The following is an 18,103-nucleotide window of genomic DNA, read 5'->3' as shown; positions in this document are numbered from 1 at the left end:
ACGATGACAATTTCAGACCCCTCCATGATTTCTAAGTGGGAGAACTTGCAAAATAGCAGGGTGTTCAAATACTTATTTTCCTCACTGTATATATATATATATATATATATATATACACACACACACACTCACCTAAAGGATTATTAGGAACACCTGTTCAATTTCTCATTAATGCAATTATCTAATCAACCAATCACATGGCAGTTGCTTCAATGCATTTAGGGCTGTGGTCCTGGTCAAGACAATCTCCTGAACTCCAAACTGAATGTCAGAATGGGAAAGAAAGGTGATTTAAGCAATTTTGAGCGTGGCATGGTTGTTGGTGCCAGACGGGCCGGTCTGAGTATTTCACAATCTGCTCAGTTACTGGGATTTTCACGCACAACCATTTCTAGGGTTTACAAAGAATGGTGTGAAAAGGGAAAAACATCCAGTATGCGGCAGTCTTGTGGGCGAAAATGCCTTGTTGATGCTAGAGGTCAGAGGAGAATGGGCCGACTGATTCAAGCTGATAGAAGAGCAACTTTGACTGAAATAACCACTCGTTACAACCGAGGTATGCAGCAAAGCATTTGTGAAGCCACAACACGCACAACCTTGAGGCGGATGGGCTACAACAGCAGAAGACCCTACCGGGTACCACTCATTTCCACTACAAATAGGAAAAAGAGGCTACAATTTGCACGAGCTCACCAAAATTGGACAGTTGAAGACTGGAAAAATGTTGCCTGGTCTGATGAGTCTCGATTTCTGTTGAGACATTCAGATGGTAGAGTCAGAATTTGGCGTAAACAGAATGAGAACATGGATCCATCATGCCTTGTTACCACTGTGCAGGTTGGTGGTGGTGGTGTAATGGTGTGGGGGATGTTTTCTTGGCACACTTTAGGCCCCTTAGTGCCAATTGGGCATCGTTTAAATGCCACGGCCTACCTGAGCATTGTTTCTGACCATGTCCATCCCTTTATGACCACCATTTACCCATCCTCTGATGGCTACTTCCAGCAGGATAATGCACCATGTCACAAAGCTCGAATCATTTCAAATTGGTTTCTTGAACATGACAATGAGTTCACTGTACTAAAATGGCCCCCACAGTCACCAGATCTCAACCCAATAGAGCATCTTTGGGATGTGGTGGAACGGGAGCTTCGTGCCCTGGATGTGCATCCCACAAATCTCCATCAACTGCAAGATGCTATCCTATCAATATGGGCCAACATTTCTAAAGAATGCTTTCAGCACCTTGTTGAATCAATGCCACGTAGAATTAAGGCAGTTCTGAAGGCGAAAGGGGTTCAAACACAGTATTAGTATGGTGTTCCTAATAATCCTTTAGGTGAGTGTATATACATACATATATATATATATATATATATATATATATATATATATTAGGGGTGGAGCCGAACCCGAATACGGTATTCGGAAAGGCACAAATAATGTGTTTTTTACGAATACTTATTTCGAACAAATACTTTAAAAATATTTGTATTCGGGAACAAGAAAAACTTTATTTCAAAAAGCTGCGTTTCCTGACCGGCGGTGCTGCTGATGTGGTGGCTGTAAATCCACTTGTTGATAAGAAAGGAGGAAAGAGCCACATATGGAAATATTTTGGATTAGGCTAATGTCACGTTGTCATACGGGCCGTTCACATAGCGCGTTTTTTGCGCGTGCAGATTTCAAATGAGCGGCGCGGTTGCATAGCAACAACAGACGCCACGAGAGAGCAAGCGCTTGTGGAAAGGGGAAAGCGGTGCGAACTCATAGTGCGAACTGCGCTCTCAATGATGACGAGGAAGTATCAGCAAAGAATTCATTGATTTCTACCCCTTGCATTAGCTTTATATTTATGGAGATGAGAAATGAAATAAAAAGCCGTCATTATGTTATTAATATCAGTCCGTCAGAAAAGCAGTTCGGCTTATTCTTGGCTGGATAACTCTTAGCAGGTTTAAAAAGCCCTTTTAAAATGAAATATGAATGCAGTTTTGGATTAAATAAAAGTACAGTCAAGTCAAATAAAACACGTTTTATCTCCTGTATAGTTTGGTAACACTACAATAAGATACCATTCATTAACATTACTTAATGCGTTGTCTAACATCAACACATTGAGTGAACAATATATTTTTACAACATAAATTAATGTTTTGAATGTTATTTAATACAAACACTTGATTGGTCATGTTTGTTCACTTCATTCATTGTGCATTAAATAATGTTAACATAAATAATGTTAACTTTTGATTTAAAAAATGTATTTTTAAATTAACCCCAAGGAGAATAATTGCGACAGTAGCCTATATAGGCCTAACTATTGTTTATTGTTAGGTCATTTTATCTAATGTTATCTAACAAATGGAATCTTATTGTAAAGTGTTTTTAATACTACAGTTTCCATCTTTGTAAACGATACACTTTAATATATGTAAACTTAATCTAAATTAAGCTTTGGTACCGAAATTGGTACCGAGAACCGTGGATTTTCACTGGTATTGGTACCGTGACAACACTAGTAGCTCTGTTAGCTCGGTAATTTAGACAAGGCTGTTGACAGAGTAACGTTAACGTAGGTAATGGCTGTTATGTTATTATTATTTTTTAATGACATTCGTTGTTACATGTTCATTGCTGGATTTAAGGAAAAACATCAACCAATATTGCATATACATAATTATTATAATTAAAGAATACTTACACTATAACGTAAATTAGAAGTGTAACGCAAAGAAATGGATTTTTACACCTATTTAGAATTTTACTCGAATACAAATACAAATACAAATACAAATACTTTTCCCCCCTCAACAAATACAAATACAGATACAAATACCGGCTGCTTTGCACATCCCTAATATATATATATATATATATATATATATATATTAGTCATCATTACAAATAATTACATGAATTATTTAATGAGTCATCACATATCACAATTTTCTTCAATATCACGCAGCCCTAAAATATATATTAGGGCTGCACAATATTGAAGAAAATTGTGATGACTCATTAAATAATGTGATATTCGATATGCGATACGATAATGCTTAAAGTGTATTAAATTATCTCAAAAACATATTGAAAATTATATAACCTACATGCATGTTTCACATTCTTTTTGTGACAAGAAAACATCCCTACAACTTCTGAAAGCGAACAGCAGTGTTTTACTGTAGCATAAGTAGTGTTATTTTAACATCAGTGTAAATCACGGGGTTTAGGGTTTCAGGTAGGCCTACATTAGGTTTATTTAACAGAAACTGAATAATCAAATGTAAAAATAAAACACTGCTTAGTTTTCACTGTATGAATTAACTATATAATGATTCTTATAAAAGCTACAAAAGATATTCAGCCAAGAGCAGTGAGTGATTTTCTTTTTGTCTTTTGTTCATGACCCCAGTTATTGCAAGCCGTTGCGATATGCATATTGCGATATATACATTTGCGATATTCCGATATATTGTGCAGCCCTAATATATAAATATAGATCTGTAGACCTCAAGGCATTTTGAGGACACAACATCGTAAGGTAAGTAACTTTAACTAATGTTACAGTCTCCACTGTAGTTGTCCACTAGTAAAAACAGTTTTATCATTATCAGTGTACGACAGCAAACATATAACGTTACCTCACAAAGTTAGCCATCAGTCTCCATGCTTATATTGATTAGACCAAATTGCAGGGCTGGGCCGCAATACCTACCTACACGATAGATTGGTATAAATGTGAAAACCAGTATAATTTTGTATCATCGTTTACGATTGCGGTCTAACAGACGGTGGTTTTCTGTGCACACACAAATTTTTACCCTTATTTTCAGATCAAATTAGACCTTCATAACAGATTGCACAGAGATCGCCTGGCAGCCAGCTTGAGGGTCTCCATCAATGGGCCAAGCCCAGAAGAATCCAATGATAAAAGGGCTTTAGAACTGTTTTTCTCATGAGCGTTGTTCAAATTCAGGGTGCAAAGTTTGCCAATAGGAATTGTATAATAATAAATGAAATAAATATGTATTACAGGCCCCCATTCATTACTCTAGAAATAAATTAGTTCAAAAGTAACATCTTTTGATACATATTTTTGATGGTTCAAATGTATACTCTACATGTTTGACCATTATAAACTATCATTTACTATATGTTGTGTAATGTTCCCAACCATCACCATTCATATCTATGCAACCAATAAATAAATTACTAAAGCACAAAATTCTTTACAGGAGAACAAATTTCTTCACTGATCTAGTTACTTAATTTTGCTCTCAAAATGCACCAGATTTATGCATTTAGATTTAAAATGTACAAAATTTTCTTACAGGGGAGGCATGCCCCCGGAGTCCGAACAAAAAATTATGCAGGTCGGATTCAAATCTATGTCCCAGAACATCTCTTTTGTGTCTCTTATGTGCCACTACTAAAGAATAGCTCACAGGGAACCCTAAACTTGTCATCCTAAAGCTTTCAGCTGCCCTCTAGTGGCTCGTACATGTAAAGAGAAAGGTAAGAATTGTTCCTGGACAGGTTAGTTCTTCACATATTTCTTATATTTCAGATTTTCTCCATTTCTAATCTCCTGAGAGAATGCTTAGATCCTCCTCCCAGCTATTATTGATTGTTCCAAAATGGGGTGACAGGGCTATCTCAGTTCTTGGTCCAAAGCTCTGGAATTCCTTATCTTTTTCCATTTGATCATCCCCTACGCTATCCATATTTAAATCATCTCTAAAAACAGTTTTTTCTCAGGCTTATGCTTAATCCGATTACACTTTTAGTTTTAATTGTTTTATTTGCTTGATGATGTTTTGTATTAAATCTATTATTTTCTGATGTTTTTCTTCTGATATAATTTATTAGTATTTAAATGCCATTGTATGATGATATTTTGTTATGTCTGTTGTGCAGCACTTTGGTCAGCATTCATGTTGTTTTAAGGTGTTATATAAATAAATTTGACCTTGACATATTTAGATGAACAGATAGAACTGTGTTAAAACTTTATATGTACTGTCTGTATGTGTCTTAAAAATTCCAGATGGGCTGGAGCAGCTAAAGTACAATTCAACTTATTTATACTGGACATAGTGGCCTCACCTGCTGAGACAAAGCGCTGGTCTGCCGAGGAGACAGCTGCTGGTCGTAAAAGGCATCACCAAAGACACTTCCGAGAATGGACGAGTGCTAAAATGAGAACATATTATTATTAAATCACCATCCATGAAAAGGCTAAAGATAATCAATACAAATCACTGACTATCACAAAGGCCTTAAAATAATATTCCCAGCCCATGACAGGATCAAAATCAATAGAAAAATTGACATGTCAATTGTCAATTCATGATGCAAGAAAATTGACAACATCAATTCTGTATCACCATGTTTGACGAAGACATTTTGGCTAATTTCAAACACAAAAACATGTTGCACTGTATGGAGATATCACACCTTGTTAAAGCAACAGATAAGCAAAAAGCTAAACCTAACCCAGTATCTACAAGAAAGAAACGAAAAAAACAATTCACATAATGCACATCACTACAGTCATATTCTCTAACTCAGTTTGTGACTATATTTTTGGAATGGCTTTTAGAGACAAAAGGAAGAAGCAGATATTAAGACAGAGCAGATATACCGTTACATATTGTATAAATCTCAATGTTGCATTTTAGGTCTGGCTTATAATAACATGCATATAGTACAATATTAATTTATATTAATTAGATTGCAGAGCCATTAAAAATAATCATTATTAATGATTTATAGAGTAATTTATTTTTATATTAAAGCTGCAGTTTTTCCTCTTTGTCGCCATCTCTGTCCGAAATCTGCAATTGCAGTTATTCGCGTAATTATCAACTTTACGTGGGTTGTGCCTCGGCACGGCACAGCGTGGATGAATCCAATGTTTTGAGGAGAATGTGGCTGTCAGTCACCGCGCCGGTGTGGATACTGTCATTCGGAATCACAGATTCTACTTTTTGGAAGTTTGACCAACATAAGAATTTTCACTGGAAAATGTCATCTGAACAAGTAAGTAACATCCACTTTCCTCCACCAAAGAAAAAAAAAAAAGCATTGCAGTAAATCGCGCTGCTTAAATCTAACGATCGCTTATCATATCACGTCAAACCGTGCAAATTATAATTTGTTCTCAAGTTGTTAATGTTAACAACATCAGCATTGTGTGACTACATTTAATACCCTTCCGATATTTATCCTTGTTTTCGCATGGGCCCGCGTTGCAGTCTCTTTTTTTCTGTAGCCACTCCGAAGTCCAAAGTCTTTAGCGTTTACAACGGGTGAATCTCTAGTTGTCACTGGTGATTGTCGTTTGAACCTTTCTGGATCCGCATCAAATTAATAAGTTTAATTATATCAAGTGCTGTGAGAAAAGGCTATAAATCTCCACCTCAACATCCTCACCCTCATAGCCTACTAGCCGAGACACCTTCTTTATGTGTACAGATGTGACGTAATGACGCAAAGACATGCGCTAATGTCCCGTGGAAATCAACCAGTACCACTGGAATTAAAAACATTATTACAAGCTTCTTGAACTGCCACCTTAACGTGGTGGAGGGGTTTGAGTACCCGAATGACCCTAGAAGCTATGTTGTCCGGGGCTATATGCCCCTGGTAGGGTCTCCCAAGGCAAACAGGTCCTAGGCGACGGGTCAGACTAAGAGCGGTTCAGAAACCCCTTATGAAGAGATTAAATCAAAGGACCGTGACGTCGCCCGGTATGGCGCAGCCGGGGCCCCACCCTGGAGCCAGGTCTGGGGTTGGGGCTCGTATGCGAGCGCCTGGTGGCCGGGCCTCCCCCCACGGGGTCCGGCCGGGCTCAGCCCGAAGGAGCGACGTGGGGCCGCCTTCCCGTGGGCTCACCACCTACAGGAGGGACCGTAAGGGGCCGGTGCTTAGAGAATCGGGCGGCAGTCGAAGGTGGGGGCCTCGACAGCCCGATCCCTGGACACGGAAACTATCTCTAGGGACGTGGAACGTCACCTCGCTGGCGGGGAAGGAGCCCGAGATTGTGCGTGAGGTTGAGAGGTTCCGACTAGCGATAGTCGGGATCACCTCTACGCACAGCTTGGGCTCTGGAACCACACTCCTCGAGAGAGGATGGACTCTTCACCACTCTGGAGTTGCCCATGGTGAGAGGCGGCGGGCTGGTGTGGGTTTGCTTATAGCCCCCCAGCTCAGCTGCCATGTGTTGGAGTTTACCCCGGTGAACGAGAGGGTCGCTTCCCTGCGCCTTCGGGTCGGGGATAGGTCTCTCACTGTCGTTTGTGCCTACGGGCCAAACGGCAGTGCAGAGTACCCGGCCTTCTTGGAGTCTCTGGGAGGGGTGCTGGAAAGTGCTCCGACTGGGGACTCCGTCGTTTTACTGGGGGACTTCAACGCCCACGTGGGCAACGACAGTGACACCTGGAGGGGCGTGATTGGGAGGAACGGCCCCCCTGATCTGAACCCGAGCGGTGTTCAGTTATTGGACTTCTGTGCTAGTTACAGCTTGTCCATAACGAACACCATGTTCAAGCATAAGGGTGTCCATCAGTACACGTGGCACCAGGACACCCTAGGCCGTAGGTCGATGATCGACTTTGTGGTCGTTTCATCTGACCTCCGGCCGTATGTTTTGGACACTCGGGTGAAGAGAGGGGCGGAGCTGTCAACTGATCACCACCTGGTGGTGAGTTGGATCCGATGGCGGGGGAGGAAGCTGGACAGACTCGGCAGACCCAAGCGTACTGTAAGGGTCTGCTGGGAACGTTTGGCCGAGTCTCCTGTCAGAGAGATCTTCAACTCCCACCTCCGGCAGAGCTTCGACCGGATCCCGAGGGAGGCTGGAGATATTGAGTCCGAGTGGACCATGTTCTCCACCTCCATTGTCGAAGCGGCCGCTCTGAGCTGTGGCCGTAAGGTCTCCGGTGCCTGTCGAGGCGGCAATCCCTGAACCCGGTGGTGGACACCGGAAGTAAGGGATGCCGTCAAGCTGAAGAAGGAGTCCTATCGGGCCTGGTTGGCTTGTGGGACTCCTGAGGCAGCTGACAGGTACCGGCAGGCCAAGCGTACTGCAGCCCGGGTGGTTGTGGAGGCAAAAACTCGGGCCTGGGAGGAGTTCGGTGAGGCCATGGAGAAGGACTATCGGCTGGCCTCGAAGAGATTCTGGCAAACCGTCCGGCGCCTCAGGAGAGGGAAGCAGTGCCCTACCAACGCTGTTTACAGTAGATGTGGGGAGCTGTTGACCTCAACTGGGGATGTCGTTGGACGGTGGAAGGAATACTTCGAGGATCTCCTCAATCCCGCTGTCACGTCTTCCATTGAGGAAGCAGAGGCTGAGGGCTCAGATGTGGACTCGTCCATCACCCAAGCTGAAGTCACCGAGGTAGTCAAGAAACTCCTCGGTGGCAAGGCACCGGGGGTGGATGAGATCCGCCCTGAATACCTCAAGTCTCTGGATGTTGTGGGGCTGTCTTGGCTGACACGCCTCTGCAGCATCGCGTGGCAGTCGGGGACAGTGCCTCTGGGATGGCAGACCGGGGTGGTGGTCCCTCTTTTTAAGAAGGGGGACCGGAGGGTGTGTTCCAACTACAGGGGGATCACACTTCTCAGCCTCCCTGGGAAAGTCTATGCCAGGGTACTGGAGAGGAGAATCCGGCCGATAGTAGAACCTCGGATTCAGGAGGAACAGTGTGGTTTTCGTCCAGGCCGTGGAACACTGGACCAGCTCTATACCCTCTACAGGGTGCTGGAGGGTTCATGGGAGTTTGCCCAACCAGTCCACATGTGCTTTGTGGATTTGGAGAAGGCATTCGACTGTGTCCCTCGCGGCAGCCTGTGGAGGGTGCTCCGGGAGTATGGGGTCCGGGGCCCTTTGCTAAGGGCTATCCGGTCCCTGTACGACCGAAGCAGGAGCTTGGTTCGTATTGCCAGCAGTAAGTCAGACTTGTTCCCGGTGCGTGTTGGACTCCGGCAGGGCTGCCCTTTGTCGCCGGTTCTGTTCATGATTTTTATGGACAGAATTTCTAGGCGCAGCCAGGGGCCAGAGGGTGTCAGGTTTGGTGACAACACGATTTCGTCTCTGCTCTTTGCGGATGATGTTGTCGTGTTGGCCTCATCAAGCCAGGACCTTCAGCATGCACTGGGACGGTTTGCAGCCGAGTGTGAAGCGGCTGGGATGAGAATCAGCACCTCCAAATCCGAGGCCATGGTCCTCAGTCGGAAAAGGGTGGCTTGCCCACTTCAGGTTGGTGGAGAGTTCCTGCCTCAAGTGGAGGAGTTTAAGTATCTTGGGGTTTTGTTCACGAGTGAGGGAAGGATGGAACGGGAGATTGACAGACGGATCGGTGCAGCTTCTGCAGTAATGCGGTTGATGTACCAGTCTATCGTGGTGAAGAAAGAGCTGAGCCGCAAGGCGAAGCTCTCGATTTACCGGTCAATCTACGTTCCTACTCTCACCTATGGTCATGAGCTTTGGGTCATGACCGAAAGGACAAGATCCCGGATACAGGCGGCCGAAATGAGCTTTCTCCGCAGGGTGGCTGGGTGATCCCTTAGAGATAGGGTGAGAAGCTCGGTCACTCGGGAGGAGCTCAGAGTAGAGCCGCTGCTCCTCCACATCGAGAGGGGTCAGCTGAGGTGGCTCGGGCATCTGTTCCGGATGCCTCCTGGACGCCTTCCCGGGAAGGTGTTCCGGGCGCGTCCCACTGGGAGGAGACCCCGGGGAAGACCTAGGACACGCTGGAGAGACTATGTCTCCCGGCTGGCCTGGGAACGCCTCGGTGTCCCCCCAGAAGAGCTGGAGGAAGTGTCTAGGGAGAGGGAAGTCTGGGGATCTCTGCTTAGACTGCTGCCCCCGCGACCCGGCCCCGGATAAGCGGAAGAAGATGGATGGATGGATGGATGGTATTACAAGCTTACCGTTTTGAAGCGAGCTAAGGCAAGCAGATAGTTTTGAACACTGGCTGGTTATGTATTTGCGCAAAAATTTATTTTGGATAATTTTTAACCCCAAAAAGTTACGGACTGCAGCTTTAAATTTTTAATTTTAAAGCTAGTGTAGGCAAGTTAGCTTTGAAGTTAGCAAAGCATCAAGCGACGGCGTTAAATTACCTCATGTCTCAAAGCACATAACATTACAATAATAATGAACGTAAAAAACTTACAGAGCTCCACTTGTACCACCTGACTACTACAGACTGATTTCGGTATTGACCGTGTTAACATAGAAACGCATAAATCACAGCTCAGTGTAGAATGTCACGGGTTGCCATCTCGTATTTACGACATGGCGTGAACGCAGCATAAGCTTGTTGTTTTAGTTCAGGAGGGACTGTAAATGGTGTCTGCTGTTTGTTTTCGGCGCTCGGTGACTGTCTGTCTACAGCTGCGTCCGAAAGCTTAGGTTGCTTACTTGTTGCATCGCTGCCCTGTCAGGCAATGACTTTGCAGGCAGTGTTTGTGCATGAATGTACCTCATGAAACAGCTTTAAGCGTTATGCTTCAACTCAAATGACAAGGAAATTTGTATTTTAGAAGCAAATTCCCAGCCCACATTCACCCTCTCGAATGGCACGGTTATTGCAGAGCGTAGTTGAAGCGAGAAAACGCACCAGGTTCCGAAACAAACGCTCCAAACGAGCCAGGTTTGAAAACGGCCTATGTGGAGCGATCGCCGCTGCTGCACGCACCAATATTCTGGAGGGTTTGGTTATAAAATAAAAATTAAAACGCGTATTGACAGAGAAGGGGATAATAATATTTTCATAGAATTATTTAATATGTATTTGTTTAAATAAAATATTGTTAAACTCCTGAAATGAATAGTGGAAAGTTGGTATATTTTTTACCATTCGGTAAAAACACATTTACAAATATATCAAGACCCAACCCGTGTCCAGGGCACTCCTCAAAGTTTTGGACCCGATCCGGCTCGGGTCTCACCCTGGGTTTTCAGTGTTTTTCAAAAATGTTTGGTCCTGAGACTTCCACAGAAGATACATGTGCATTTTTTTTTTTTTATATTTAGACCACTTCTTTTATTGATTGCTCTCAGGATGTGAAAAGAGTTTCAACCAGTATAACTAAAAGTGTTTATGAAAAACATTGCCTACCCTAGCTTTAATGTAATATTGTATTTTTTAAACACATTTTTGTTTTTTCACAAAAACAAGGAGAGTTCTGCACTCTATTCTAAAAGATTTTTTGCCTAAAACTGTTTTTTAATTCTCTTGCTCCAAAATAATAAAAGATTCTTAGGAAAGACATTTTTCAGAGTGAGGCCCTCTTCTTAGATTTTTGGCTGATTGCTCGCAGAGATGTAAAAAATTTATTCTAACAATATCAAGTGGTACCAGATACAGGGAGTTAAAGACCCCTGAATTACCAAGTCAGATACAAAGAACTATCCAAAAGTCTAATTTCTCATTATTACTCTCTAAATCTGCAAGTCATTAATTCAAAGCATCAACATTTCATTTAAAAATACATTTTAAAGGACAATAATCTTGTGTCAAACTGACACAATCAGCAGTTCAAAATGCACAATATCAACATGATCCGGTGAGAGGATATGTAACAGCAATGGCACTTTCAATGAAACTGGCCTATATCGCTACTCAGCATGATACACAGAACGACGAAGTGGTGCTCAGACACACAGCGAAGCAGCCAGGATCAGAGAGACTGGGAGACATGACTGGACTAGGACACACAGAGCGGCTAAAGGGACAGGCTCCAGATCGGCTCCAAACAAAACAAACTACAGGGTGGAAGCAGCGGCTGCTGGGATCGCCTTACTTGAGGCGAGCCCCCCGGTGAGAAGCCTTGATTGGAGACCGGAGAGGTCGGAGACTGATTGGCCGAAGACCCCACCCTACAGCGGTACTGCTGGAGGGAAGCAGCCTATATGGAACAACACCAAGTTAGACCAATGGAGCCCCTACAGGGGACCTCTGAGACTTTGGCCTGTGGCTCCCAATTTAGTCAGGAAATAATTTACTACAATGTCTCTGATTATTTGGCCATTTAAACTGTTCAGTCTTTACTTGATAGTACCAGTCCTGTCAAGACTGAGGAGATGTTTAAAACAGAATAAGCTGAGAACTTAAATGAGAAAGAAAGAACACTGCTTGTTGAAATGTATTGTTTACACTACCAGTCAAAAGTCTGGACATGTATAATTTAAATGCTTTTTTCATTATTTTGAATGTGAGGCTATATGTAAAGCGCTTTGGTGGCCATAGGTCTGTGAAAGCGCTATATAAATGCTGTCCATTTACCATTATTTTAAAATCCCGTCTAAAGGCTTATCCCTAAATTCTTTATTAGCTCTATAGATAAATATATATAAGTTTGTCTACATACACTACTGTTCAGAAGTTTGAGGTAGGATTTTTTTTTAAATGTTTTTGGGGGAAAAAAGTCTCATGCTTATTAACAAGGCTGCATTTATTTGATTAAAAAAAAAGAAAAAAAAAAAGAGTAAAACAGTAATATTGTGAAATACTATTACAATTTACTACACCTGCTTTCTGTTTTATCATATTTTAAAGTGTAATTTATTCCTGTGATAGCAAAGCTGAATTTTCAGCATCATTACTCCAGTCTTCAGTGTCACATGATCCTTCAGAAATCATTCTAATATGCTGATTTGATGCTCAAGAAACATTTCTTAATATTATCAGTTGAAAACAGCTGCTTTTTTAAAACTTCTGATATTTTTTTTCAGGATTATATGATGAATAGAAAGTTGAAAAGAAAAGCATTCATTTCAAACAGAAATCTTTTGTAACTATGTATTTACTGTCACTTTTAAATCAATGTAATGCAGCTGAATAAATTTCTTTTTTTAAAAACACTTTTGAATGGTAGGGTAATTTTCTTTCTTTTTTATGTTATTTTTCTTTATGTTTTTAAATGGATAAAGATGGACCAGAAGGTATGGAAGTCATATCTCACAACTGTGACTATATCACAGTTTATGTTTTTTACAAAATGTTTGTAAAATTGTGAGAATGAACAGGTTGTGCAGAGGGAAAGGGAGGTGATTTAAAAGAATCTAAAATATAGGACAATTTTCATATATATATATATTTTTTATATATATATTCTCTATTATTACAGTTTTTTTACATTTGTGTATAATGGGTAGGTATGCCCAAACAGTTGACTGGTACTGTGTTCGTGATTATTTTGAATGTCATTTAGTGCCCTGTATGATCTTATTGACAGACCGTACATATCCAATATCTAGAAATGCACTGCAGCTCTATGGAGGTAAGTGCTGAGATGTGATCTTACCGTGTTAATATCCATGCCCACAGAGGTTTGCGTCTGGCTTCCTGAGACAGGTGGCAGCTGGGTGTTCTGCTGGAGCTGAGGAAGTCCACCCACAGTCTGTGTCTGTGTGGATGGCTGACTGAAGAAAGCATACTGAGCCAACTGCTGCTCAAGCGTCATAGCATCTATCGCCACCTCCTATTTACCATAGGTCCAGATTGAGACAGTCTATTAGCATCTGAGTAAGTAATGTTCCTCCTGTAACACCACCTTAAATCTGTCCTTCTCAGCAGCTGGAGGTATGAGAGCAGTGTTACCTGTGCTGATAGAGAGAGCGGAGGAGAGAGGGTGGGCGACAGCTGCTGAAGACTTGGATGCTGCTGGGAGTCTGTGTTAAGGATCAGAGGAACTACATTCTCATGCCGGCGCTGAAAGCTCACTGTCGCTGTGGACTGGGCTGAAAAAACATGTCACACATCAAATGCTGAATAAATAGATAAATAAATAAATAAATAAATAAATACTAATAATTTTCAATACAAGTGAGATATATTATAGTATATATTATGATATTATTATGATATATCAATACAAGTATAGAAATATTAGACACTTGCAGACACCGTTATTAGTTTTACCCAGAAAGAGAGACAAAGCATTAATAGATATTATTTAATACAATATATCTTGCCCATAAATGTTCAAAAAGTCTCAAGGTTAGTCCTCGTAATCATCATTAACGAATATTATGACAGCAACAGCACAGGACATCTTTACACACAGAGTGCATATACTAATTCATATCCAATTTTATCGAATATAAATTGTGAGTAAAAACATTTGGTAACACTTTACTTAAAGCCCTTAAATAATGTATAAGGTATTCATAATGTAAGATTTAATGCATTATATCTTTTCATAAATAATTGTAACCAAAGTTAAAACGCGTTATTATATTTGCAGATTCCGTGTTACATCTGAAATTGGTTGTTTGTCATCTGTTTTAATGCATTATACTTTAATAAGGTGTGTTCAATGAATAGATAAGTATTATAATGTATTATACTTTTATGATGTATTATACACAAAGGTTTTAAGTAAAGTGTTACCAAACATTTTGTTTAAATCCTTACCCAGTAAATTACAAAACGGTTAAAAACTGTAAATTCATTGATTTAAAATGAGTGGGATCCCTGAAGAACATTCAGCTATTAAAATTTCTGGAACTGTAAAACTTTAATTAGAGATTCTTTTCAACTTTGTCATTACAGCAGATGTACCAGAGGAAACCTATTAGCCTAAATGGTGGGGACCTCCGAATACTGGTCAAGGGGAAGAACCACTGTCCTAATGCGTATGCTTGTCAGAATCACCTTGGCTGGCAGACGTCAGGCCCATGTGAGTGTTGGACAGGTTGCCAGTGCTGTTGGAGGCACTGAGAGAGGATGAGGAGTCATCAGGGTCCAGAGGTGTGGGGAGAGGAGGGGGAATCTGGATGTTGGTCAGGTCTGGCAGAGAGCCGCCCGTGTTGTGTGCCACTGGGCTTAGAGATGAAGTCATTTCCTGATCTGGAGACGGAAATATGCTGGGGAAATGACACAAGGGACATTAAAACGAACCGGGATAAATAGATATGTCAACAGAAAAAGCCCATTGTACTGATTATGATATGATAAAACAAGGCTGCTATAAAGGAGTAGGTCTGTCTAGATAGCTGTTGGGTTGAACAATAAATGGATAATTGTTTGCTCAAATGAACCTTTGACTCTCCAAATTGAATAGTCCTTCAATATTCACCTATCCTCTACTTTAAACTTTATCAGCTTCAAAAAGAAAATCCAATGAAACCACACTTACTTGATTCCAGGTATTTTGTTTGACTTGTGCCTTGGTGAAGTATTCTACGAAGAAGAAAAAATGACAAATAATTCGTTTATAAAAGATCACATGAAAACCATAGTAAAGAAATCTATTTTAAAATGTACCTTTTTATGATCCCATATCAGCTTTTGACATTCTTTGTCCATGTCACTTTCAGCTTCCCCTGTTCCTGGCATAGTGAGAAGAAAAACTAGTACATAGAGAGGGATGAAATCATACGCTGAAACAAGTGTGGGGAAAACTCTACAGGATATAGTTCACAGCAACCTTTAACCTGCCATTAGATCATAGATGAGAGCATTTAATAAGATCATAAATAAAATATAAACCTTGTTTTGGCTGAAAATCTTGAGACCCTCCTGCAAATGCATCTTGTGGGTTCAAAGTGCTCTGGTGCAGGGCAGAGTCTGAGTTGGTCCTACAGAACAAGCACAAAGAAATTCAAGAATCACATGATGTAAAAGTCTCCTCTAACTAAAATTACAAGATTATATTGTACCACAACATGCTGATTCAAATGCACAATAGTGGTTAGAAGGTATAAACAAACATTTGATAATTACTGACATTAAATAAGCAAACTACCTTTCAGTAAGATATCTTAGAAAATGTTACCATCACATTTTTAACTGTAAAAAACAAAAATAAAAAGTAAATAAGATCATACATATTATGGATGCTCTTTCATTTTAAGAAGCTATTAAGGATGATCATATTTTATTGCAATATTAGTATCAAAGGCCATATTCATGGTAAAAAATCATAAAACAAATAATACACAATTTACAAATAATGGGGCTATATGTAAGATTTTTCTTGTGTTAATCATTTTTTGTATTGCCAATGTGTAATTTGAATTACCTCATCTGTCAACATAATGCCGGTGAATAGCTGAGCTTGTGCACTCATATCCACATCTCTATGATCAGACGCTTTCTTAACTGCCTCTTTCTCACCGGGCTTGTATCATAAATGTTTAAAAACTGCTCTCTTTTTTATTTTATATTGCCTGCACATAAATTCACTGGCTTCCACAGCAGATCACACTATAAATAAACGCGTAATCACTTACTTTAATGTTCTCCGTGTTTACTTCTGTATGGCAGCGTGCTGCGTGACGCCTTTTTAATTGTTCTTTTGCGCATGCGGGTCAGTTCAGGACCAGGATCGGTTCACATTGGAATCTGATATTGGCCACATTTAAAACAACGTGAACAGCTAAACTAAAATTAGAGATTAAGAAATTAAGCACTAAGGATCGCAGTGTAAACGTAGCCTAAAAGTCGCTCTCAGCAGCCTGGAAGCGTTTGAATGTCCGTTAACAGTAGGCTATATCGCTGCAAAGGTATTAAGCGAAGAACGAAAAAGAATTTCGGCATGAGTATATCTGGGCCTTGAATCACATTCAGTTTCTTGTACGTTATGCCTGCTACAGACTGTGCGATTAACCCTATAAGATCATCACAAATCACACTGTACGACATGGATCTAATAAACTTACGAAATGCATGTAGACTGTATGATGATGACACCTATTGAATCGTAGGGTATGATGCAAGTTAGTATAGAAAAATAAAACGTCATCAGCATGAGCTAGTGGTAAACAAATAGAGAAAGATTGGTGGTAAGTAGTTTTAGCGCCATGTCGCGTTGATCAATACGTTATTTCATGTTGCATTTTTATTGGCTAGTCAGCAGACGTAGGTCGTAGCAGCAAACACACTGTGAGATGATCATGCTAAATTTCTGACGCTGTCAGAAAATTATCGCCAGCTATCTTTGTAGGACCGTGACTTTGTTTGTGAGACTGTGACAACGGCCGTTTTTGAACCTCTCTCACTGTACTACATAGGACCACAGTTTAGGAGCCACAACCACAGAAATCGCCACGATTGGGCATCTTTCGTCTGGGACAGTCCAAAATCCTACAACGTGTACCTGCATTACATGTGCACGAGTGCGAGCACGGCCAATAATTTGATGGCTGCAGTTCACTTAATGGCGGTGTCGCTAAAAAACAAGGGTTTCTGAATTCTAGCCTACATACAGCCCCTTTAAACAACTTAAAAATTACAATGTTACAATAACAACTATATAAACTATATCGGAGTTTATTATTTGAGCTATCAAAGAGCAATGAAGAATAATTATTGACGTGCAATTTTAACAGCTATCTAGCATATTAGTCCAGCACATACAGTATGTACAATCTTTAGCAGACTGTGTGAGTATAAACTCTCACCTCCTCCAGCTGGTATCAGGTGGTGGTGACAGATACACAGAGGCATATGGACAGCTATCAATGTGAGATTCAGCATTAAGGACTTCATAATGCCAGTATAAGTAAATCAGAAACTTCGAACAACTATGTTTTTGTATGGCACACAGAGCAAAGCAGTGCAATAATTCTGTCTGCATTCATGACTAGACACATCAAGGATATTTGACGGCCATGTTTGTCCACAGAGAGGGGTCTGCGGTGTGGCGACGTGATGCGATTCCTGTCCCGATAGACCCTGTCCACCAACCCATGGTGACGAGTCGTTCTACTTGTGTCCAATACTGAATTCTGAAAAGGAGTCTGATAAATGCCAACAAACATGAAGTAGAGCTGCACGATTAATCGTTAAAAGATCACAATTTTGATTCAGACACCCACGCGATCTTATTCCTAAATGACAATGATTTGGCAATGTCTATTAAACCTTTGATAAGTACGATCACAGTGAACATTCAAATCTGCATTGGAGCTGCCGCTGAGCCAGAGAGAGCAGCTCTCATGTATAGGCAGGGCCTAAAACTACTTTTTTGCCACAGCTGCCAATGGCCAGTGACTTAAGAAACTTGACCTGCCATAAAGATTTTTTACCAACCATGAAACATAGATTAATTAATTAGATAATTAATCCTTAAAGTTACAAAA

General features: G+C 41.0%; 1 protein-coding gene across 5 annotated transcripts in view; it reads right to left on the bottom strand.

The window, feature by feature from the left end:
• crtc1a (CREB regulated transcription coactivator 1a) overlaps positions 1-18,103 on the bottom strand; it is a 28,317-nt gene that overhangs the window by 6,716 nt on the left and 3,498 nt on the right. The window contains exons 3-12 of one of the 5 annotated variants that reach the window (XM_084118919.1): positions 17,624-17,749; positions 17,423-17,484; positions 15,510-15,598; positions 15,285-15,370; positions 15,157-15,200; positions 14,673-14,884; positions 13,617-13,756; positions 13,321-13,497; positions 11,818-11,922; positions 5,110-5,196 (exon numbers count right to left, since the gene is read on the bottom strand). In XM_084118919.1, the coding sequence (XP_083975045.1) occupies positions 5,110-5,196; positions 11,818-11,922; positions 13,321-13,497; positions 13,617-13,756; positions 14,673-14,884; positions 15,157-15,200; positions 15,285-15,370; positions 15,510-15,598; positions 17,423-17,484; positions 17,624-17,749 (1,128 nt within the window). Of the gene's footprint in view, positions 1-5,109; positions 5,197-11,817; positions 11,923-13,320; positions 13,498-13,616; positions 13,757-14,672; positions 14,885-15,156; positions 15,201-15,284; positions 15,371-15,509; positions 15,599-17,422; positions 17,485-17,623; positions 17,762-18,103 lie in introns of all 5 variants that reach the window. The other 4 variants (XM_084118920.1, XM_084118921.1, XM_084118922.1 and 1 more) reach the window with 4 other exon arrangements.

This window comes from Abramis brama (assembly GCF_963993115.1).
Source record: "Abramis brama genome assembly, chromosome: 7".
Lineage (NCBI taxonomy): Eukaryota > Metazoa > Chordata > Actinopteri > Cypriniformes > Leuciscidae > Abramis > Abramis brama.
This window is presented reverse-complemented; position numbering and strand designations above follow the sequence as displayed.